Source organism: Oreochromis niloticus, linkage group LG17, assembly GCF_001858045.2.
Source record: "Oreochromis niloticus isolate F11D_XX linkage group LG17, O_niloticus_UMD_NMBU, whole genome shotgun sequence".
NCBI lineage: Eukaryota > Metazoa > Chordata > Actinopteri > Cichliformes > Cichlidae > Oreochromis > Oreochromis niloticus.
Window position 1 is genome coordinate 3,810,758 of NC_031981.2, and position 24,497 is coordinate 3,835,254.

Below are 24,497 nucleotides of genomic sequence, written 5' to 3' on the forward strand. Positions count from 1 at the left end.
TGCCTGAGGTGAAACTAACACATCTGCCTGGGCATGAATTTCCTGTGAGGGGTCTTTTCATGTGGAAATTTAAAAAAGAACTCACACCTTTTAAATTGCAAATTAGAAAATATCAATGGGCTTTCAAGTGTTGAATGCCAATTAAATCCTCTGTTAATAACTATCTTTAAGGTAAAGGACGGTGTTTTGTGTCCTACAACAACAGAAATTTGGCCTTCTGTGTAATTAGCACTACTGATGAATTAAGCCCTGCACTATTACACAGTGAAATGCAAACAAAACCTCAATTCCAGCCACCGTCTAAATGGCAAAGCATATCTCGTAGTTTTTGTCTGTTTTCAACAGTTTTGCAGGTTTATTATTGTCCATAACCCAAATGTTACTGATAGGTTACAGTTGGGTGTAATTAACCATTGCACCAGGCAGTGGCTTATGTTGTCTGCCGACAACGACCAGCACAAACAAGACCTGCAAAGGAAGATTTCAGAACCTCCCTTAATTAAAAGTAATGAGGCCACGATGGAAAATACCCAATTGCAAGTAGAGCTGAAACGATTAGTCGCTTAATCAAGTCAGGCAACAGAAAATTAATCGCTTAGTTGCTTTTCTTTGAGCATAAACGCTAAATGTGCACCGGTTCCAGCTCCTAAATGTGAATATTACAGGTTCTCTCTTAAGTGAATTTCATTTGGATTTGTCACTGTTACCAAATTTTCCCTTTTGATTGCTGGGATTTGTCCGCAATTATCAGGCGTTTGATAGACTGAAAACATAATCAATTAAGCAAGACCGCAATCCAGTATGATTATGAGCCCTAAATACAAGTTCCAGGAGAATTACAAACAGTATGTGCAAAGTGTGTGTAATTAAAAATGATTAAACTCTACATTTTACAAATATTTAATTACTGATACATAAAATATAAGCAGAATTCTATTATTGTTGCACTAAAGGACACAGTTTATGGTCCAGATTTTCAGCACTTTACGCCAGCAGCAGTCGTATGGACTACATTTCCCGTGCACCCCTGTCGTCCCTCCCACATACCTCTGGTGTGCGCTCACGCTGCGCTGTGGGGATCCTGCTCAGCGCGAGTTGCCCCAACAGAAGCAGCGAGGCTCACGGTACAAAAGTTTCTCCACAGGAATGGGCAAGTTTGAGAAGAACGCTTTTCTTTTACACCTCACCCCCGCGATCCCCACAACGACAACGGATTGGATATAAGGATCGACTGCGCCCCGACAGACAGCTCCAGATCTGGACTTTATTTCTTCTTCCTCTTCTTTTTTCTTTTTCTGGGGCGATAACTTGGATAACTTAGATTCATCTGAAGATAAAAGCAAAACAAGTTGGGAGGTGTTCACTTGGGGGGAAAATGCGTTCCTCTACGCTGCCTCGCACTTTTGCAAAGTTCGCTGTGATTTTCCTGCTGTTGTTGAGAGTGGAGAGCGGATCTGGTACTAACGCCAGGACGTGTCCGTCTCCCTGCGCTTGTCTCAGGGAGCTCGTGGACTGCGGTCGGTTGAAAAGGGGACAAACACTACCAGCCGTGATCCCGGAGTGGACAGTTGAACTGTGAGTCTACTGGATCAGCTTTTGATTTGAATCGCTGTGAATAAGGGTTTAAAGCTCTGCGCACGTCTTGGGGAACATGTTTAGTTTTCTTGAGATGAGATGGGATGATCCGCATTCCTGTCGCACTGAAAAGGGAACGGGTTGTAAAGCAGAAAAAGTAGAAGAAGACTGACTTAATTTGCTTTGATTTTATTGTGATTTGCTGTAGATCCAGCCAGGAGTCCAGAAAAAGTTGCGCGTAATGGTGACCTTAGTCATGAATCTGCTTGTGTGCGTTATATTCACTGATGCTTTTTAGCAACGTGCCATTTATGTGAGGGAAGCGTTAAACACATCATACATACACCAAACCCCCCTTTTTACATAACCTGCAGTTAATTGTGAACAAATCCACCCAGCGACTGCAGGTACTGGGCGTTCAGTCAGGCTCTCCCGTGGGCGATCGCATCATAGAAGCTGCCAGTAAGCAGTTATTAATAAGCATAAGTGCTGTTAATAAAGAAGAGTATTGCGTTTGGCTTTGAAAGACGGGCATCTGCATGTTTATCCGCAGTGATCGGGTGTTTCGGTGTTTTCCCTGTCCAGATTTTTAGTGTTACAAACCCCCGCGGGCCTCCCTACAGCCATAAAAGCGTAAACCAGATGCAGTCTGGTTGCAGCACTGAAGTCTTTCCTCGAGTCAGACCTCCATTACTCTGTCCACAGGCTGCTTTTGGTTGAGCTCGGCCTGCGGCCTTTTTTTGAAGCTGAGACACCATAGCCAGCAGTAACAGCGTGATCCTAGATGTGTTCAACTTGGATAATTATTCTAAGTGACTTATTTTTTTACATCTTGGCTTTTTATTGCCCCGTGTTACAGCACTTGATTCGGTGCTTGGTTGTAGTTCTTGCCCTGCTGCTGCTGAATTGAGTTTTCTCTCTCCCTAAAATGTGCTGCTCTGGAAACTTGAAGTTGCCAGAGAAAACAGACCCAGCCTGAGCCTCATAACCGAGGCCCAGTCTTCCCAAAAAAACAAAAAAGTTCCATATGGGGGGAAAAATTCTTTTCACTCTGGCATGCTAATTTACGAGTGGCTCTCCAGCACATCTTAAACCCCTTAGACCGCCCGACCCTTTGTTTTCCAGCACCCCATTATTTCTGCTGAATTAGCAACACAAGAGCCAGCGATGGTACTGATTAAGGAGGAGCGTGTAGGATTAGTCTCAGAAAGAGGAGGGGGGCATGGAGAAAGTATGGAGAAGTAGGATTAAGCCGCACATATATGACGGGTTGTTGAGGGAAAAGGCAAAAGATTAGTCCAATTTTTAAACTGAGAACATATTTATTAAATGGAAAAGCACCATTTGATTTTTAGTTCCTTAAAAAGAAGTCTTGGTTGCATAATATTAAAAATAAAGCTCGACAAATACATGATTTTTGGGGCCATAGTCTTATTTTTTTAGGGAGAGGCAATATCACAGATGGATAAATATACAGATAGCGACAGGGTTTCTAAATTAAAACATCTAGTTTGCTTTTTGTGTTTTAAAAATAGTTTTTATGTGAGTGAATCTCAGACACTACATTTAAGATAGAGATATATCTGTCATGTGTCAGTCGACTAGTACTGGTCTCTGAAATGTAGTAATGACATGTTAGTATGCCCTAAAAGTGAATTTTCTAGCACATTAGCCAATCTGATTTTAACTAGATAGTGGTTATTCAACAGTATGTAAAGTACTAAACAATGCAATGTTGTGCTAACTTGCTTTTAATATAAGAGTCATAATGAATCAAGAACATTTTAGGGGCAACCAGTATTGACAATCGATTTTAGCCAGGCTTTGCTTATTTTAACACAGGGACAGACAACACTAACAGTTACTTTGGGCTGCTGCCTTATACATAAACTTTGTTAGGACATGCAACACTGAAAAAGAGATAAAAGGGGAAAAGAGGTGAAAAAAGACAGAGAGGAGATGCCATGAAGATATTTACTAGTACAGCACCTGATGTCTCTGAGTTTAACTAGCTAGAACTAGTGAACCCCAGCTGCTGGCCAGTTAAAGTATTAGCTTATCATCCATAAATGCATTTAAATGTCATAGAAATATGACAAATAGTATATATTTGATTGAACATTTATTGGATAACTTTACTGAGATATTCATTTGACCAGGTAAAAACCATAAGAACATTTTCTTAAAAAGTCACGTGATAGCTGATGCTAATTATGATTGCTACTTCTGCTAATTCCTTAGTGTGGATATTAGCTTAGTGGCTAAAATCTGAAAGCTAGTAATTGCCACATGCCCTCCAAAATCCTCATTTTTTGTGGTTGGTATTTTAAAAAGCTGAGAATGATTTATTTTATTTTTAACTGTAGTTTGTGATGTGACGATCAAATTTGGCTAACTTGTGGTGTTTATGCATCATTATTTGGTGATGAAGAGAAACAGTTGTCATATTTAATTTGAAATCTTCTGCTATTTCTCCTTTTATTGTAAAATGTTAATGACAGCTCTTGTAGTGTGTAGAGTAGCTTATTCATTTTCTTTTAGTGAGTGATAAGTACATTTTCACCAGCCCAGCAGATATAGTTCTGCAGCCTCTACCCAGCGCTGCCTGTTATCTTGCTCCTCTCAGAGCCTGCTTTGTGAGGCATCTGAAAGTGTCATGGCTACTCAGGGTTTATCTCGAGAGTATGATAGGACACCTTTCCCTTATGGCCCCCAGCGTTGGAGCTGTAACAACAACAACAACACACAGCTGCGTGCTCGGGGGGGGGGGGGGGGGGGTGGGGGTTAGCTTTAGCGAGGGAAGTAAAACTCTAGTTGAGTGGCTCAAGAAACTTTCCACCAAAGAACAAAAACAGGCCCCAGAAAATTCAACAGGGGTGTTTTAGGCGTATGAAAGGCGTCCCTCTCACTTTTCCCGGCATTGAGAATACATTAGCAGTTGTTAGGTTTTCCCCCTCCTTCCAGAGCTGCTTGATGGATTCCAGATGAGGGAGGTAAGGGGGGCGAAGAGGAGGAGGGGAGGTGTAAAAAAAAAAAAAAAGGAAAAAAAAGTGTCTGGCACCACAGCGTCGATCGTGCGCAGCAGCATCAATAACTCCAGTGCTTTATGGCGCACGAGGCTCTGCTTGCCAGATTTCTTGAGCTGGTTTTCAGGCTCCTTTTCAGAAAAACAGGCAGCAAAAACAAGAGTCTCACCCCGAGTGAGCTGCAGCCAAAGCTGCTTCAGACGAGTCCAAGACCAGGCTCGGTTTGAGCCAGGCCTCCATCCAAATGGGGCTCAGACAAAACCAAGACATAGACCAGATCAAATTGAGCAATATTCAAGACTAAAACAAACAACGTGCAGCCTATGTACTCATACTTCTAAATAGAGTATTATATTCAGGAGTTTCCAGAATTGTCAAAACTTGTTGTGATTGCTAGGGGTTTTTGAGGTCCACTACACAACTAAATAACACTGAAAGTACATGTTTAATACATGTTAGATTTGATTTTCAGGATTTGTAAATATCGAAGTCAGAAAAAAGGGATTTACAAGTCCAGACACCAACAAAGACGTCTGGACAGAGACTCAGTCACTAACAAACCTCTGCCGGCTCCACTCGTCAGGCTTTGGCGTCTTTTTTATAACACACACACACACACACACACACACACACATAATAAGTTATCAGGTTGTAGGTTTTGGCTTTCTCTGCTGACGTCTGGTTTTGAAGGAAGCTGTTTTGGCATCAGCCTTTTCTGCTGTGTTTCAAGGGAGAGACCAAATGTCAGAAGCAGGCTTTTCACTTGTGAAGCATTCAGAGGGGAAAAAATTGTATTGGAACTTTTTTTTGTCTTGCTTTGAGATGTTGTCCAATATTGGGCACTTCTCTAAAAGACCTTAAACAATCTTAATGTTGCTGTTATTTGACTGTATTTCAAAGGGATATACCTGTGGTTTGAAACCAAAGTCACGCCCAGCCTTAAAAACAACTGGAACTAAAATTCAAACCAGTCGAGGGACTTTGTTTAAAATTTGTGACTTTATGCGACTCTAAGCATTCTGTTACGTCTTGGAGCTTTAACCTCATAGTTACATTACAGCGAGTTTTTCTTTGATCCGCTTTCACTGTTCACAGTTTTAAGGCACAATAACACACCAAATTTGTATGTAATTATGTTTGCTGCACAGACCCAAATGTAAGACTGTAGCAGCTGAAAACTACAGTGCGTGGGGTATACTTTTCCCTTAATTTTTCCTTTTTTTTTCTTTCGCAGGGACCTGAGCCACAACAAATTGCAGGTGCTCGACAGCACTTTGTTTTCCAAACTACAACATTTAAAAGAAATGTGAGTATGCCTCGTGTTTCGCAGCACATTTTAGAGTAAACACTGGCTTTTCCAAAACAGTCTGTGACTAACTCTTCTTTCACCGTGTCTTTTTTGATGATATATGCAGAAAGCTGAACCACAATGGACTGGAGGAGATACCGGATCTGGGCCCTTACGCCTCAAACATCACAGTTCTTATTCTGTAAGTAAACCTTTCCTTTAAATTCTAACACTTCTCCGGATTCTCACCTCAGTGTGGTGTGGAGGGTAATTCTCCGCCAGGGCTGTCATTGCTGGTTAAACTAGTGAGCAGGGAAGTGGTTCCTCCCCCTCCTCCTTCTCTCTAGAGAGCAACCCATTTGACTGAGCTGGTTCCCAGACGGGGCAGTCAGAGAGATGGCAGTCAGCCCCAGACGGGTCACGTGTTTCGAGACAAATGCCATCAACAGAAATGGAAATTTTTTTTTTTTGGTGGCTTTCGCTGCCTGTTAGTGTATTTTTAAACTGGAGGCAGTGACGTGAGACTGGGAAGAAAGAAAATCTGTCATGTGAAAATTTTTATTTATTTATTTTTTTGGTGTGATCCCAAGTGGATGGGTCACATCCAGTCCTTTAAAGAGAGTTGGAAGAAAATGCTTCAAGTTTTAACATTGCCTTGTTGTATCAGTTTTTCTAAGTTTTGTTGAGAACGATCACTTCGTGTGCTTGAGTGATGCTGAGTATGCAAAAGGTGATTTGACTTGTCGTAGTCGGTCCCTGTCAGACTTTAACCAGAAGAATCTTGTTGTGCAATACGTGCTCTCGGGGCAACGCCAGATATTAGTGTGTGAAACCGCAACAATTTTATTTGCTTTCTGTGGCACGTCTCTCAAAACCAGCCAAAGTGAAGTTACTGTGGAGGAATGTGCCTCCACTCTGAGCTAGATGAGGCCTTTTCCTCATCAAGCCCCAACACGAAACCCCGCGGTTGCCACAGGGCGTGCAGTCTTCAGTCAGTCAATTGACAATTTGTTTGCAGATTTCACTCAGGAGCGTCACCTCCAGCTATAAGTTTCTTAGCACAGAAACATGAGTAGGTTGGCCTTTTTTTAAAATCCAAAAAAACCCAAAACACCTTCATACTTCAGAGCAGGGATGTCACACTCATTTTACATTGTAAAGAAGTGTAACTACACATTTAATCGCTAACATATTTTAGATAAACAAGTGCGATTGCAACAGTACATCTTCGTTTTTATCTATGATTAAAAAATGCTGCTATCATAAATGAAAAAAAGTTCTATAACCTACTGCAGAGACTGTCCTGTAACTATAAAACAGAAAGTTTTTGTTCATTCAGAGAAAATGTCTGATATATTTATTTATACTGTGAATCCATTGTTTAAAAACAAGCGCTTTCTAAGCACTTAGTGAATGTGAATTGTTTGTCTGTTACGTAATTACTTCGGTCTAGTATGAATGGCCAAGGGGGAGGTGTTTATCAGTAGGAAACGTTAACTTTTGTTAACATAAGTTAAAATTTATGCCCTCCTTCATATTGTTCAAAGCCATACAGTGGGCCAGATTGGAGCCTCTGATTCTGCAAATGGTTTTGCAAATGTTTGAAATAAAATTTACCATTTAATGCTGACAATTAGTGAAAAAAAAGGATGTACGAGAAGCTGTAGCTAATATTAGCTAATACACATTTCTGCTAGTCTTAACCATGGACTGTATAACAGATGGAACTAGCTTCCAGGTTTGAGAGGTGGAGCCAGAGCTGAAGTACCTTTAAAGTGTATTCTATTTAATTGCCACTAGTGGGCGACTTCTGGGGTTACAAAAAGACATAAGGTTTAAAGGAAAACAGCTCTTGTTTTCCTTCCTGCAAACATTCTCCTGATGAGTTTATGGGTTCAGTCACTAGTTTTAGGTCATGCTAAATAAAAATTGAAGTTTAGTTTTATACATTTTGGTAATTCTAAGAGTCAGAAAGGAGAAATATCAAGGTTATGCTCATTGGCTAACAACTTGTCTATCACAACACGTTAGCAAATAAATGTGAGGTGAGCTCTCATTTGTCTCGGTCATATTCAACCCAACGAGATGGCAACGCCCACGCAGGGCTATGTCCATCTTTAAACAGTCTTTCATTTTAACAAACTATTCTAGTTAATAGATACAGTTTGTCATGCTAATTTTCTGGAAGCGGATAGTGCCATGGTGCTTCATGAATCCTATTTTGCTGACATACAAATTTTTTTAACCAAAAAGCTCACAATATGCAGTTCAAGGTCTGTTTTAATTTGAGAAACATAAAAGAATGTTCTGTGAAACATTGCCTGTGCTATATAATTAAGTAAATACTGGCTATTTTGCCTTTAAAAAGATCACATTGCAAAACTGTGGTTATCAGCGGGTTTGCCAGCATTCAAAAACTCCCGTATTTGTCAAACCCAGAACACACCGCATTGTAACTTTGTTATTGTTGTCAAGCACAATTCATCTGAAATATGCAAAAACCGAAGTGAAGAAAACGAGCTCACGCAGAAGAAAAAGAAGTGAAATTTCACACTTGCTCTCTCACACTATCCTTGTTGGCTGCCATCCTCCTCCTTCAGATGAAATGGCACAGTGTGATTTTTCCCTCCAGTGAAATATTTTTCCAGAATTTCTCTCCCTCCTTTAGTTTCTCCAAGCTGGGAGGGTTGTAAAGAGGGGGGAAAAAAGACCTCGGGGTATCGAATACCACTTATTCAAACAGCCAGTCAGACATAGCGGCAGCTCTCGTCGACTTCTTTGACCCCGTTGCTCTGAGTAAAAACAAACGGCAATAACCCTGCAGCTGGTAGTAATTGAGTCGTGATCAGTTTAATTAATTGAACAATTTCCCAGGAATTTATGGAGGGGGCAAACCCCACCACCACCAAATCCCTTTACTTGTGTTCAAGGAGGGTTCAACAAATGACCATAGAGATTCCAGGTTGGATTAGGTCTATAAGGAGGTGAACCTCTACATGCCTCAGGAAATGGGAACCTTGTTGAAATTAAGAGATCCAAAGCAAAATTGGCACAGTTAAAGTAATTGTTTGTTGAGTTTTTCATGTGATAGAGATTCAGCTGCTAATGAAAATGTTCAGTTTGTTGGTTTGCTTTTGATAAATAAGGGTTTTGTTGAACCTGTTCTTTAAAAATCCCAGCGGTATTCGTTTACAAGGTGTTTAGTTGTTTTTGCCTGAGTGTGGGTTAAGCTAAACATGATTTGATGCTAATTGAGTAGGTTGTTGTACTCTAGATAAAAGACTATGGCAGCTTTGTTATGTGAGGAAGATGGCTGTGAGGTTAGTGTGAGTCGTGTTAGCTGGTCAGATATGTTTAGCTTTAGAAAAGTGTGTCACTGTAGCATTTCTGTAAACTCAGAGTTAAAAATGCCTTCCTCAGTGCTTCAACCAGATGGTTTGATGGATAGTTAAGCTTGAGAAACTGCAATTAAAGGAGGGATTAAAAGTTTGTGTGTTTCTTGTTGTTGTTGTCTTTTTCCCTCTTACCTATGCTTACTTCCAGCTCCATACTGTGGTTGGTGGGATCTACTCCAGTAGAATTGTATCATTAATAGTTCAGAGGAATCCGTATACCAGCCCTTGTTGCTACCTGTCTTTCTGATACAAGCAGTTTTTGCTCCTCTACCCTAGGCCCTGTCCATGCATACTCAGGCATTTTATTAAATGTAACTTGTTCTGTGTTTTGGCCTTTCAGCCACATGTAAAAATTGAAAATTGAGCTCCTTCTAGTGTTGAGATGTTCACAACTCTTTCTACGTTTGTATGTAGACAAAGAAAACAGAGTTTCTCTTATAACTTAAAAGGAGTGTGCCCGTATCTCTTTTACTAATGTAATACTGTGTGCCGTGTTAGTCTTTGTAAGCTTTTAATTGGCAAACGTGTGTATATGTTTAAGGATATATGGCCACCAGTTGCTTTGGCATGTTCTTGACAGCGCTTCAGCTCGTCTTTTTCCTGTGGACAAAGATGTTTTTCAAAATGAACTTGTTTGAAACAAATACCTGTGAATGTGTAGCCGGAGAAAGGCTCTCTGTTTTTTAAGCCAACTTTCTTCTGATTGGCTGCCCCTCATCACCAGAAAATATATTTACAGATTGTGGGCAGAACTGCTGTGTGTAAGACCATATTAGGGTTATACACTCTTGCTGATGTCACACAGAGCCAAGAGTAGAAAAAAGTGTCAGAAACAGAGTTCTTAGAGCAGTCTGAAACCTGAGGTTGTTATTATTTGACTATGTTCACTATGGGTATTCAGCATTCTAACATTATGTATTTGATAGAATTTAAGAAATACATCAGTGTGTTTTAGTACTTTGTGCAGTGCAGAAATGTACAGTCTTAAAGACATCCTTGATCTACGCGAGTGTCCTTCAGTTCACGTTAACACAGTGTGTTCTTCTCACTAACTGACGTGTTAAGATGATCTGCCATTTGAGTGAGATATGCAGATATGTGCAGAGTTTAATATGGCGTCTCAACAGCGAAGCACAGCGCTGGTTTTCATTACAGGCGCCACTGCAGAGAGGGAGAGTCATCAGATGGCTTCTGAAAACTCTGTTCTTTTTCCAATAGGAAATACCACACACAGGCACACACACACACACACACACACACACACACACACACCACAGGCAAGATACATTTAGAAAAAAAAGTGACTTTCCATTTAAAGAACTTCCCCCTCCAAAAGTATTATTTGCCAGTCACTGTACTGAACTTTGCTGAACACGGGGCAGTAACAATAAAAAGGCTCATCGAGGATCTCATGTTTTTGCAGTGAGTAAATGTGGTCAGCTCGATGGTGGCTGAGACCAGAAATACTATCGAGCTATGCAACAAGTGCTGACAGGTATAAGCTTGTGTGAAACCTTTGTCTTATTGGTGTAATAGGCCTGCAAGTATAAAAAGGCTTTACCTGATTATATTGCACATTGTAAGCATTTGAGAAGGTTTGAAAAAAAGACCATTACATGCGATTAAATCGTTTTGTAGCCACGAAAGCTGCACAACAAAAACGTTGCCATAGTTTAATAATTAGTGCAGATTTCATCAGTATTCAGCATCCATTGGGCTGTTATTGACACATGCTTGGCCTTCCACGGACTTCCAGAAGCTGCAGCAAAGCCCTGCAATCACACCAGTAATGACTCCATAATCACATTAGATTGAATGAACAAGTTTGGAGTGAGCGGATTTAAAGTGTACAGAGCTCTGGTTGTTTGTGTGTGGCAAAGACTCTTTGAGTGGCAGTGCCGATGTTGAGACTGAAAGCAGGGTCTCGACATACAGTCCCGCAATTGTCTGGGCATGCAGTCGCACAGAGAGTCACACACAGAGTTCACGGTTGGGTTAATGTTTAAAGATGAACAGCGGAAGATATTTTCTACTGCGAAATAATGGATAGGATTGTGCAATAATTACATGGGAGACAGCGATGATACCATCTAGCAGTCAAATCGAAGGCTGAGCTCTTCCCCGGGCGCGAGGAGCAGGCACCGAGCCCCTCCACCTGTCCCCTGTTTGAGCTCTCTCTCTGAGCAAAACTGGAAAGACTGGTTCTGTCTCACCAGGCGGCCCTCCTTCTCTCAGCGACCAGTCAGGGGAACATGAAAACTGAGATACAGGTGGTGTGCGGCACTTTTGTTTGGGACCCGAGGGCTGTGATGCACAGAAGGCTCGCTGCAAATCTCCAAACAAAAGTTGCTGACAGTGATCCAATGTGTTTTACTTCTGTAATAATGTAGTTCGTGCACACTGCAACATATGTTTAGGTTTGACAATTCAGTTCAATTGAATTTTAATTATACCAAGTCATGACAACAGTCACATCTATGCACTTTATTTTGTAAGGTAAAGACCCCACAGTAATACAGAGGAAACCCCAACAATCAGACGACCCCTTGGCGACAGCGGGAAGGGAAAACTCCCTTTTAACAGGAAGAAACCTTCAGCAGACCCAGGCTCAGGGAGGGGCGGCCATCTGCTACGGCCGGTTTTGGATTGAGAGGAAGAAGACCGGACAAATTAGAAAAACGTGGAACAAGAAAAGAAAGTGAAGGCACGCTCGCCAGATTCTGTGTGACAGTTTAATGGAGCAATGTTTTCATGTGTTTCATGAACATATAGGTCTCCAGCTACGTCTACACTAATCCGGATAAATTTGAAAACGTTTTCATCTAAAAACACTCTGCGTCCACACTATCGTTTTCAATCGTTTCCGAACAGTTGTTCATCCACACTGAAACGACCGGAATCGTTTACGTTCCTGTACTGCACATGCGTGAAAGGTAAGATGATTCGACCTGCGTCATTTCCGTCTGCTTTTTATTTACTTTCCGGCTCTTTGAAACATTGCGGTAAAATGTTGAGGAAAAGCACCAAGTTTTTTAAATGGACTAACAATGAGGTGGAGTTGTTGCTGTGAGTAACACAAAAGTACAAAGTTGCAAAAGCGAGTGAGAATTAAAGAATTTGAAGAAAAGCTATCTGAAGCATGTACAAACTGATATTAATCTTTTTTAGGGCTGTCAAAATTGAGAGCAAACAAAACAACTGCTGGACGATGCCGTCCGCCATCTTGGTTGAATTGGTCACATGACTGCATCACATGACTAAAATGCGTGATCGTTTTCGAAAAGCCTCCATTTATGCAGTCTATACTGCGACACGAAAACAGTGTTTTCAAATTTATCCACTTTGGAGAGCGTTTTCAAAAAGCTCAGTTTTCCTTGACCAAAAACGCCGTCTCAGTGTGGCCGGAAGGCCAAAACGGTGAAAAAAAGATGCATTTTCAAACGAAAATGTAATAGTGTGGACGTAGCCTCCATGCCCGCCAGACTCCTCCATCTCTCCCAACTCTTTGCTTCCCATCATATCACCCCGTGAATGAGAAGTTTACAAAAAGGTGTTGCAGTTCCCACCCAGTTCTATGAATCTGCAGCACACCACAGTTTCATAGCAGCGTGGTGCAGGTTCAGCTAATTTGCATTGGTGCAGCTAATTTGCATTGGTTAAATATTAATGGCACCGCATCTCATATTAAACCTATATTATAAAACTGTCCTTGCTTCTTTCTTCTTCTTTTTTTTTGGCTGCTGGAAAGAGGCTTCAGGAAAACCTCTCTCCTGGTCAGCAAGGTGTAGCTGGAGGAGGGACTGTAAGTAATGAAAACGAGGCCTGTAGTCTGCTGCTTTGGAGGGAAACCCCCCCTCCACTCCACTTGCTCTCTCCCTCTCTGGTGCCGAGTCTCATGCACAAAGAGGGCACTGTAGAGGCTCTGTTTATAACTAAGCAGTCCCTGCACTGCAATTTAGGAGGCGTGCAGCTCAGGAAATTGCTGGCCTCTGCTGAGGCATGCTTTCACTGAGGGAATGGTATTCATCAGCCAAGTAATTGGCAGGTTACTTTTTTAAATACTTTGTTGGTAATTACCTTATAAACAAAATAACACATCAGTAAAGTGAAAGCTTGTTTGGTGTGAAGAGCAGCAACATTAATCATATTGAATAATTTGTTGGCTTTTTTATGAAATGCGCGTGCAACCTCAGCAGAAAAAAAAGATGACATAGCTTCATGTTGGGTGGTAAGTTTAAGCTTCACAAGAGCGAGAGAATTTGTCATTTTTTAATTCCGCAGCCTAATTTTGGGAACGTGAGTGCTTGTGTATCTGGAAACGTGAAACCGATGTGCACCGCTAGCCAAATACATGGTGTTTTTGTCATTTATTTGAGCAATGGTGTCTGTATTTTCAGAGCAAACAACAAGATCACTGCGATCTCCGAGGCTCAGCTCCGGCCCTTTCTTGCCCTGGAAACCCTCGACCTCAGTAACAACAATGTTGTGGAAATAAAGTCCGGCTCCTTCCCTGCGCTGCCTCTCAAGAACTTGTGAGTGTTATGATCTTCTTTATCTTAAGAAAAGCATTTAGATCAGAGCACAAGCATGGCGTTGTCATAAAACTCGTTCATTCAGAGCCAAAGAAAGGTGGTATTGCCAACTGTAGTCATTTATATTTGGCGGCATATTTGTGTTCTGGGACCCCACAGCAGTCAGTCGGCACACAACACAATACATTTGATCACAACAGAGATGACAGTTATTAGTCAGACATGGCATGAAAATGAGCGGAGGTGGGTTGCAAAGCAGCTTGCAGATGCATACCAATTTTAGGCAGGTTTAATCACTCTATCTAGTTCAACAGTAGATATTGCAGTTTTTCTGCAGTACCTTTGTATTTAAAGCAGATTTTATGAGCATATCTTTCTTTTTCAGGTTCCTCAACAACAATCGGTTATCCTCTCTGGAGCCCGGCTGCTTTACCAACCTGTCGAGCACGCTGCAGGTTCTCCGGCTCAACCGCAACCGCCTCTCCAACATAGGACCCAAGATCTTCACGCTGCCTCACCTACAACATCTGTAAGCAAAAAAATTACCAAGGCTTGCTAAACAGTTTGACCATCCATCCATTTCTAGGACTTCTCTGGCTCTGGGTCACAGGGGTAATAGTCTAAACAGAACAGCCCAGCCCCCATCGAGGTGTTCCCAAATTGTTTTGCCCCGTAATTCCACATTTTCCTCTGGCTTCTAAAGGCTGTTTATCCATCTAGATTTGGTATTGGTTTCCCGATTTTGGACATATAGGCTGTCACTTGCCACGTTGGGCTCACGTGGCAAAATCCACAGGCAGTCTCGTGTAGGAACTGTCTCCTTTATACTAAAATCCACCTGAAGGAAGCTCGCACACTGTTTTGCCATATTCCACGACCTGACTCGTTGCACAGGTTGCTATCACAGTACCACGTTGGAATTCACTGAGCTGAGAGCGACCCATTCTTTCACAAATGTTTGAAGAAGCAATCTGCATGCCTGAGAGCTTGATTTCATCCACCTGTGGCCATGGACGTGATTACTTTTAGCAGTATAGTGTATCTACCTGTGATGAGAGATGTATGCTGGTGACACCTCGACAATAGAGCTGTCCTCCTCGACTGAGTTGTAGTGTGAGCGCGGGGGCATGCTTGTACTGCTTTTCACTGTGAAAATAGTTTGAGCCCATGTAAATGATCTGTTTCCACTTTGAACTTTCTGCGTGCGTTTCAGAGAGCTGAGCAGAAACCGGGTTCGTAGGGTGGATGGGCTGACGTTCCAACACCTTCCAAGTCTTCGCTCCTTGAAGATGCAGAGAAACGGCCTCAACCGCCTGATGGACGGATGTTTCTGGGGTCTCGGCGATATGGAAGTCCTGTAAGCATTTTTTTGTGATATGTTTTGTTCCAGAGAGGTAATGTTGTTTGCAGAATAAAGTCTCATTGTGTGCGTGCACGTGTGTGTGTGTGCAGGCAGCTGGACTACAACAACCTGACAGAGGTGAGCAAAGGCTGGCTGTACGGCCTGAAGTCTCTGCAGCAGCTCCACCTCAGCCACAACACCATCAGCAAGATCAAATCTGACGCCTGGGAGCCCTGCCCGAAACTCAGTGAGCTGTGAGTCCACCTTTTTTTTTCTGCTTTCCCTGTCGTTCCTCTGGATATTTCCCCCCACTTTCTATTCACACTCTGAACTCCCAACACTTCTCCGTGTTGCCCTCTCCTCCTCTCTGGCACTCCTGCCTGCCCTTCCTCACACTCCAGTTCCTCCCGTTGCCAATACACCCCAAACCCATCTCACACACACACACACACACGTAGACAAAGCAGCGTCTCTTATGCTCTGCCAGTCAGTGCCAACATTAAAGCACTGCCAAAATATTACACACCCCTTTGCCTCCTTTCTGCTCTGCTGTCACTTGAGCCAAAACATTGGCCTCTGGAAGTCCTGTTAGTTGTTTGTTTTTTTGGAAATTCCATTATTAGTTGCATTTTCTTTTCTTTGAAATACCCACAAACTTGATTTCTCAAGCCATCAACGCACGTTCCTGCGAGCGGATTGAATTTCCTTTGTTGTGGTTGTTGTTTACAGCAGTGGCCGGTTTTAGTGTTCGCCATGTCTGGAGCATTTTTCACGGATAGGTTGTTTTTTCTTTTCTTCCTTCTTCCTCCCTCTCTTTCCCCGCTTTTCTCGCTCTTATCACACAAGCCTGAGAGTAAACAAGTCGCCTGTGGGTTGTGAACGTGTTCAGCTATCTTGATTTGTTCTCATCAGAGTTTACTTTGAGGGAAAAAAAGTCTGTTCGGAGTGATTCACAAATTCTTTTTTTGATGCAAAATTTGATCTCTGCAGACTGATTGGAGATAAGGTTGGTCTGCAAATATAAAGATGGGGAAAAATGGCAGTTCTGTTTTGTTTTTTTAAAAATATGAAAACATGAAGCATCGCAACAGCCGAGCCAGTTTGTAATCAGCGCTTTGCAGCAATGTATTTAATATTACCTTCTCTTTTTCCCATAGCAACCTGTCCTCCAATCACCTGTCCAGGCTGGACGAATCGGGATTCGCAAATCTCGGCGTGCTTGACAGGCTTGACGTTGGAAACAACCGCGTGAGCTTTATCGCTGATGGAGCTTTCCGTGGTCTCTCCAATCTGCAGATGCTGTAAGTTGTATTCACTGTTGACTAAGTAGTGCCTTACTCTCTTAACAAGAGTAATTTCTTACACAACTTGTTGCGTTATATTTTGCTTTTACATGGCCCGAGATGATAGACGGTGTAATCTGCGCTCTATGTGAAGACCACACCATGGTGATAGCCGGGGTTACAATAAGACTGTCAGTCATGTATAAATCTGTGGGAAACTGCCTTCTGATTTGACCTTTGTAAAGTCTTCCTGATGAGCTTTTTTTGGGCCATACTGAATAAACAACTAGGTCTTTTTGGTTTTGGAAGCCAAGGTGCAGATGGTAAAAATGCTAATCTGGATGCTTTAAAACAGGACTGCACGAACCAATGGATGGCGTCATGGCAGCTACGTCCATCTCTTATACTGTCTATGCCTGAGATGAATCGTTACATATTTGCAAGTTAAAATTATAAACCCAGGGCTCCATGCCCACACATAAATCCTTATAAAATAAGGACATGCACATGATCTTTTCTTTAAGTTTAAAAGACAAATCAAAAAAGACATAAAAAAAAAATCAAAAGCTTGAACTTTGTTCTCACTCCAAAGATCTCCAGCTTTGTGTTACCATATTGTGTTTGCAAGAGCTAGCGAAGCGTCAGTGTTGTGTTACCAGCAGTGGATAGTCTTTCATGGCCTAATCACGGTTTGCACTTGTCTTGCCCTCTTGCACTACAAACCAAAATTAATGTAATGTAAGTAAATGTAATGTGATTACTGCTTTACATCTAGCGCTGATTACGTTAAGTAGTTTCTAGATCATCACTTAGAACGTTATTCACACTGTTGTTCTGAGTGTTTCATTTTTCTACTTTTTTTTTAAAACAGCAGTACCACTAATCATGTTTCATTGCTAGAACACTTAGAAAATCCTTACCGTCCCGTCTTAACCCAAAGTTCATTGGCATAATTGTAACTCAGAAACCAAACATATCGAGGCAAAATAGATTTCAAACTTTTCTTTTCAGGTTCTCCGTGCTAGGGAAAAAGAACACAGCTTGTATAAAAGAAAGGAAAAAAACCCTTCAGAGAGCCACAAACCCAACCTCAACACCCCCCCTCCTCCCCACACACATACACACCATACACCCATCGTCCCCTGTTCCCACAGAGAGGCTCCCTAACATTTTTCCCAGTTAGGTCTTTTTAACTAGAACCAAATGTCTTCCTTAGGTCATCATAGGGCAGGTGTGCACCTAGTTAGACGTAAATTGCTTCAGGCCTTCAAACCAAATGCCCCCAACACACACACACATACACACACACACACACACAGACGCACACATACATACTTCCTCAGTTTGTATCAGCCATAGCAGGCGTGTCGAGGAGAAAAAGAACTGTTTGAAAGCAGGAGAGCCGCTCGGGGATCAAAGCAGGCAATTTCTCAGGGAAATGCTTGGCTTTTACTGATGTTCATACCCTAAAACTGTGTATTTAGTTGTTTTCATGTATTTTTCTTTCTGTGGATAGCAGGATAAATGTAACCATATTTTTTCCAGGAGTTTTTAGTTTTGGTAGCAGAAAATGTTTCAGCGAACATCAACAGTTGGTTACAGTCTCTCGATTTCAAAGGGACATTTTTTTTTCTGTGTAATGTTTCTTTTTTTCAACCTCGTGTTTTATTTCTATTCCCACGGGGGTAATTCTGAAGTTCAAAGTTATCCTAACTCAAATGTTGAGTGGAAACTAGACATGCTAGGTAGTTGAGTCGTTTTCACAAAGCCAAGGTAATATAACGCTGAAAATGGCTGAAATATCTAAACTCACAAGGACATAGCAAAATAAGCAATTAATGTCAGGCGAACTTAACCAGTAAATATAGAAGGATATGTTAGTTTTGGTCCATTTAGAATAAACAAAGTGTTTTTGTTTATGTTAAGATATTGGTAAACTCCTTTGGCGATGATCACATACAGATTTAAATTGCACATGGAATATATCATCCCCCCGAATGCAGTTTAAAATGCAGCACAGCTTATATTGCTTGTAAAACTTTTTTCCACTATACAACACAGAAATGCCAAGTTAGACTTTTAAAAAGTGCCACGACGGCCAAGACGTGACTTCCTGTTTGGGCATGGGGCCACTTTGTAATTTTAACATCTCGAGCATTTTCCCTCCATCACGCGAAATGTAAAGCCGCATAAAGTTTTATTAACATCACAAGCGCAGTTGTTTTCTGGGTGTGGATTTTTTTCTTCCTTCTTTTTAAATAGTGCTTTTTATGTTTGCTTCTCCTGAAAGGGATCTCCAAAATAATGAAATCTCCTGGACTATCGAAGACATGAATGGACCTTTCTCTGCTTTGGACAAGCTGAAAAAACTGTGAGTGTGGGATCATTTTGCCATAATCCTAGTGGAACACACAAACAATGTAAGGTCACCGAGTCAAAAGTGAGGTTGGAAATTGATAAGACTTTTGTTGTTTTCCCAGATTTCTGCAGAGGAACCAGATCCGCTCGGTGACCAAGAAGTCTTTCTCAGGCCTGGACGCGCTGCAGCACCTGTGAGTCGGCCTCGTGTTTCATTGATTGTTTCCAAATTCCGAGCTGTAAACTAACCAGGGTGAATCACACTAAGACAGAGAGGCTGTTTGTTTCTTCTCCCATTCCTCCGCTTTGATGTGGAATCAAGAAGAAAACTCTGCCATTAGTATCTTTACATGTGTGCCAGACTATATCGATCACCGAGGCAAGTGGAGAGAAGTCAGTGTGTGTAAATGTGTGTGTGTTGGGGATGGTGGTGCAACAGCTGCATTTGATTCTAATTAGAGTTTTTTCCCAGCCGTTGCCAGAGCTCAAAAGCAGCCCAGCGTTGGGCCTCTCTTGATTAACGCAGCAAACTGCTGCACAGAGTTTTATTGTTCTGGAGCCCAGACCTTTTTCTTCACTCGATTGAAGTTTTTGTAGCCTTCGCTCCACACGGCTGATGTCGGCAGAAAAAGCTGCCATCTTTGTGTGGGGATCTTAGCGGCCCTAATTTTCTTCTCTCTTTCCGCTCCGCAGAGATTTGAGTAATAACGCCATCATGTCCATTCAAGCGAATGCCTTCTCCCAGATGAAGAACCTGCAGGAGCTGTAAGTGTCTAAGGGCAGCTTCAGTTAGTGTTTCAGTGTTGATGTGGGACAGAACACCAGGTGAAACTCATTATGGTCTGCTGGGAAAAGTCTGCAACAAACAGTGCTTACTCCAGTGTTAATAACGGGTTCACGGTTTTCTTTGTGTCCTTCATTATAGGATAGCTTTCGCTGGAAAACCCAAGCAAAGCAACCTTTAAATGTATTCAAATTCAGTGCAAGTCTTGACAAATTACATACACAGTACACCGAAATAATGTTTCCTAAAGAAAACAGGTGCATTGTAGTCGGATTTTAGGTGATATTTTAGTATCTTTGTGTGTCTGTATCTACATTAAATATCCAGTATAAATACCAAACAATATATGAATCTATTTTTTTCCTAAACGTTTTAATTTCTCCTAAGAAAAACACTCCACATTTACCTGATTCATACACACAAACCGATGGTCTTGTACTGATAAAAATCTCCCTCTGTAGATTCCACTGTGGTCTTTATTTGACACGCAGCTTTACCTTCATCGGCTGTGTGAGGAAACGCAGACTACCAGCCATTCTAAATATTACTGCAAAGTGAATTAAATGCTTCTGGTATCTTCTCCCCCCGGCAGGCGTCTAAACACCTCCAGCCTCCTGTGCGACTGCCAGCTGAAGTGGCTACCCATCTGGGTGGCAGAACAAACCTTCCTGTACTGCGTCAATGCCAGCTGCGCCCACCCGCAAATGCTGCAGGGCAGGAGCGTGTTCGCCGTCCGCCAGGAGGAGTTTGTGTGTGGTGAGTGATGCATCCACTTGGTGCAAGACCTTGACACAAATGTCCTGTAATGTCTGAGAAACAGCCATTTATCCACGACAGGTTTTCCATTCACAGACTGGCCCAGATTGTTGGGTATTTTCCTCCTTGACTTCTGGACAAATGAATGGGTCTCGAGAAGGAATATGATAGAAGTTTACTACATTTTTCCTCCAGGGCCCCATCTGCTCTTAGTTACAGATAAAATCATGAGATTTACACTCATGTCTGAGTTCTTTAAAATAATAATAATGACTAACAAAAACTAAAAACATAATAAAGATGATCTGCAAGGAGTCGTTTAGCCTGACAATGAAAAAGTAATCTGAAAGACTTTTCTTTGATTAAGAGATATAGGAGGTCCTCAAACCTTGTGCAACTGAGGACATAATGTCAGTTATTAAAATCCAAAGTCTTAAAAATGGGAAATTGGAATGAGCTAAGAAAATGTAAACATGTTATATATTTATATATGTACTTGTAGCTCAAATTCCTTTTTGTTATTCACACAGAGGATTTTCCAAAGCCTCAGATCACTGTGCAGCCGGAAACCCAATCGGCCCTCAAAGGCGCCAATGTGACGTTTGTGTGCTCTGCGGCCAGCTCAAGCGACTCGCCGATGACCTTCGCCTGGAAAAAAGACAATGAGGTCCTTAATGATGCGGAGATCCACAACCAGGCCCACCTACGGGTGCAGGGGGGAGCAGGAGGTGAGACGGAGGTGACGGAGTATACGACCACATTGCAGCTCCGAAACGTCGAGTTCTCCAGCGAGGGGAGGTATCAGTGTGTGATCTCCAACCATTTTGGATCTTCGTATTCTACCAAGGCCAGACTCACCGTCCACAGTGAGTTTGGAGTGGGATGCATCATTTTATGGGCACGCACCTTTAAAGATCCTAAACAGTCTAATCAGAACGTATTTTGGTCTTTTTTCAGTGCTCCCTTCCTTCACAAAGACACCTATGGACTTGAGTATCCGCGCTGGGGCAACAGCTAGGCTGGAGTGCGCTGCTGTTGGCCACCCTTCCCCCCAGATCGCCTGGCAGAAAGATGGAGGCACCGACTTTCCTGCCGCCCGTGAACGCCGGATGCATGTCATGCCTGAGGATGATGTCTTTTTCATAGTGGATGTCAAGACTGAAGACATTGGCGTTTATAGCTGCACAGCTCAAAACACAGCTGGAGCCATTTCTGCAAATGCTACACTGACAGTTCTAGGTGAGAGAAAGGCATCAATTTCAGGTCCAAAGTCTTATATGTAGAAGTTATTGGCCCATTTTAAACTCTATTCTTCTGCTTGTTTATAGAAACACCGTCATTTCTCCGTCCACTCATGGATCGCACCGTGGCCAAAGGTGAGACCGCCGTCCTTCAGTGCATTGCTGGCGGTAGTCCTCCCCCAAAGCTGAACTGGACCAAAGATGACAGTCCATTGGTGGTTACAGAGCGCCACTTCTTCGCAGCTGCCAACCAACTCCTTATCATTGTTGACGCCGCAGAGGCAGATGCAGGAAAGTATACTTGTGAGATGTCCAACACTCTGGGCACAGAGAGGGGCAACATTCGACTGACGGTTGTGCCGAATCCCAACTGTGACTCTGGAGCGCAGGGCGTCGTTGGGGTGGGTATTGGAACTGGGGCAGGATCTGACGATGATGGGTGGACCACAGTAGGCATTGTCATCATAGCGGTGGTGTGTTGTGTGGTTGGTACTTCCCTGGTTTGGGTAGTCATCATCTACCACACCCGTCGAAGGAATGAAGACTGCAGTGTCACCAACACAGGTCAGTCCATGGGGCTTATTTAACTATCATTCAGTACCTGATTTCTTTTTCCTTGCACATTTAATATATAATAATGAAAGCAAAACTTAACCAAATGTCCTTTGCTTTAGATGAGACCAACCTGCCTGCCGACATCCCCAGCTACCTGTCATCTCAGGGCACATTAGCAGACCGACAGGATGGTTATATACCGTCTGAGAGCGGTAGCAGCCATCAGTACATGACGTCTTCTATTAGTGGTTTCTATCTGCAGCCTAAAGAAATGATCGGTAAAAAGCTGCCTTTTCTTCTTTGTTTCCTTAGTGAAAGCTGTAGAAACAGTAGGGTTTCGTACTCGAGCCCATTCATTTGTCCTGACAGGTCTTTGTCATTTGGATACAGGAAGTGAAGTGGATATGGAAGTGGCCATTGATCCTCTGCTTTGCCATTACCAAGGTCCGATTGGCTCACTGCTTCACAGAGATAACATGTACTTGACTGACCCAGCAGAAGTCTTTACAGGTCTGTAAAATAGTCTGGCAACATTACTGTTGCTCAGCTATAAAAATGCATTCAAGTCTATGTGACGTACTTTAAAAATGTCCGACTCTGTATAAAGATTCTAATTCTTTTTCAAACCCTTCAGGTTGTTCCACCGACCAAAGGCCAGCTTGTATCGACTCCTACAACGGCAGCCTGACAAACTCTAAAAGGAGGGACTACTTCCTGACCGAGCATTTTGACCTCTGCTCGTCCACTGTCCTGACCCAACTTCCCAATGCTAGTTTGCATCATGCTTCCTCCTACCATCAGAGTGACCATCGTTCATCAGTGGAGGAGGGGGATACGATTGATTATGGGAGACCTAATGAATGTCTCTCTCCCTGCAACACCTTCATGGGTAGGTCTTAAATTCATGTTTCCCAAATCGCTCTTACTTCAGAATTTCCTGTGCTCTGGCCTGACTTCTTGTTGCACGTTTTCACTCAGGAACATTTGGGAAAGCTCCCAATTGGAGGCCTCAGCAGGACCTTCATCCAGGATTCACCCCACTGTCAGTAACACAGAATGGCATAACTCTGCACGAGAATCCTTATACTGCTCCGGATGCAGAGGCAGACCACAAGGAGTTCAACGACTCTTCATCAGAGCAGAGCAACAGCGTGTATGAACAGCCATTTGACAACACTCGGACTGATTCCACCTCACAGTGTCTATCAAGCACTTAGCTGAGTGACTGAGCTCCAGTGAGCTAGTGTTTTTCATGAAGAGAACCAAAAAAAAGAACATTTCTACCTCACTAAATGTACACTTTTGCAATAAAAGGACTCCTCATGTGGACAACGAGTGAATGTAAAGGACAATTTAGTGTTCCTGCAGAAAGAAAAAGGAACATATTACCAGCTGTTGTTGAGGACACAGATTCTGTTAAATATTAAAGATCAATATATACATTTTTTTTTTTATCAAAGTTTATTATATTTTGTAAATTGTATATAAAAAAAGATTTCATTATTTTTGCTTACATTTTGAGTACTTTGCAGCCCTGCCTATTCACTTATTCCAGCTTTGAATGAAGCATTGTTTTGCACATACATTATGTAAACAATAAAAACACCTAAATGTGTGCTGCTAAATTCATTGAAGTAAGGCTTCACGATGTTACTCACTTCATCGTGCAAGAGATGGAGGTGTGGCCATGTGGCATATGTCGGGGGGTGGGAGGTTAATGCTGGCCTTTTATACCCAGTCATTTTTTTTTTTTAGAACCACAAACCACCAAGGACGGTCTAGGTCTGTCATCAGTGAGCCCCCCCACAGAGAGGATATTTAACTGTTAAGTATCATGGTCTAACTCCAGAAACAGCTTGGGAATAACTGGGTATTACTGTTTATTGACTTTCATAGTAATCATACAAATTCATGTTTCAGTGCCATATTGGGATATTCACCAGCCACTTTATTAGGTACACCTGTTCAGCTGCTCATTAATACAAATATCTGGGCAAACAATCACACAACAGCAACTCAATCCATTAAGTCATGTAGTCAAGATGGCCTGCTGAAGCTTAATTTCAGCATCAGAATGGGAAAGAAAGGTGATTGAAATGCGACTCAAAATCACTTGAGTATTTCAGAAAATGCTGATCTGCTGGGATTTTCCCACACGTCTCTTGGGTTTACAGAGAATGGTCAGAAAAGGAGAAAATATCATGTAAGCAATGTTTATCCGGAAGAAAATACCTTCTTGATGCCAGAGGAGAATGGCCAGACTGCTTCGAGTTGGTAGGAAGGCAACAGGAACTTTGAAGTAGATGGACTACAGCAACAGAAGACCACAACGCCAGTCCTCTCAGCTCAGAACAGGGAACAG

At 42.2% G+C, this 24,497-nt stretch overlaps 1 protein-coding gene across 2 annotated transcripts; it reads left to right on the top strand.

Moving 5' to 3' along the window:
- Positions 1-1,063: 1,063 nt before the first annotated feature.
- Positions 1,064-23,750, top strand: lrig3 (leucine-rich repeats and immunoglobulin-like domains 3). Of its 2 annotated transcripts, XM_003445096.5 has the most exons (19): positions 1,064-1,575; positions 5,836-5,907; positions 6,017-6,091; positions 13,682-13,816; positions 14,202-14,345; positions 15,030-15,173; positions 15,269-15,412; positions 16,316-16,459; positions 18,732-18,812; positions 18,922-18,993; positions 19,493-19,564; positions 20,176-20,339; positions 20,870-21,205; positions 21,297-21,578; positions 21,668-22,144; positions 22,255-22,413; positions 22,526-22,645; positions 22,770-23,024; positions 23,114-23,750. In XM_003445096.5, exons 1-19 carry the CDS (start codon positions 1,376-1,378, stop codon positions 23,350-23,352), a joined length of 3,315 nt encoding a protein of 1,104 aa, XP_003445144.1. In that variant the 5' UTR covers positions 1,064-1,375; the 3' UTR covers positions 23,353-23,750. The 2 variants fall into 2 exon arrangements, with proteins under 2 accessions (XP_003445144.1, XP_019202749.1); XM_019347204.2 differs by lacking the exon at positions 19,493-19,564.
- Positions 23,751-24,497: the final 747 nt, after the last annotated feature.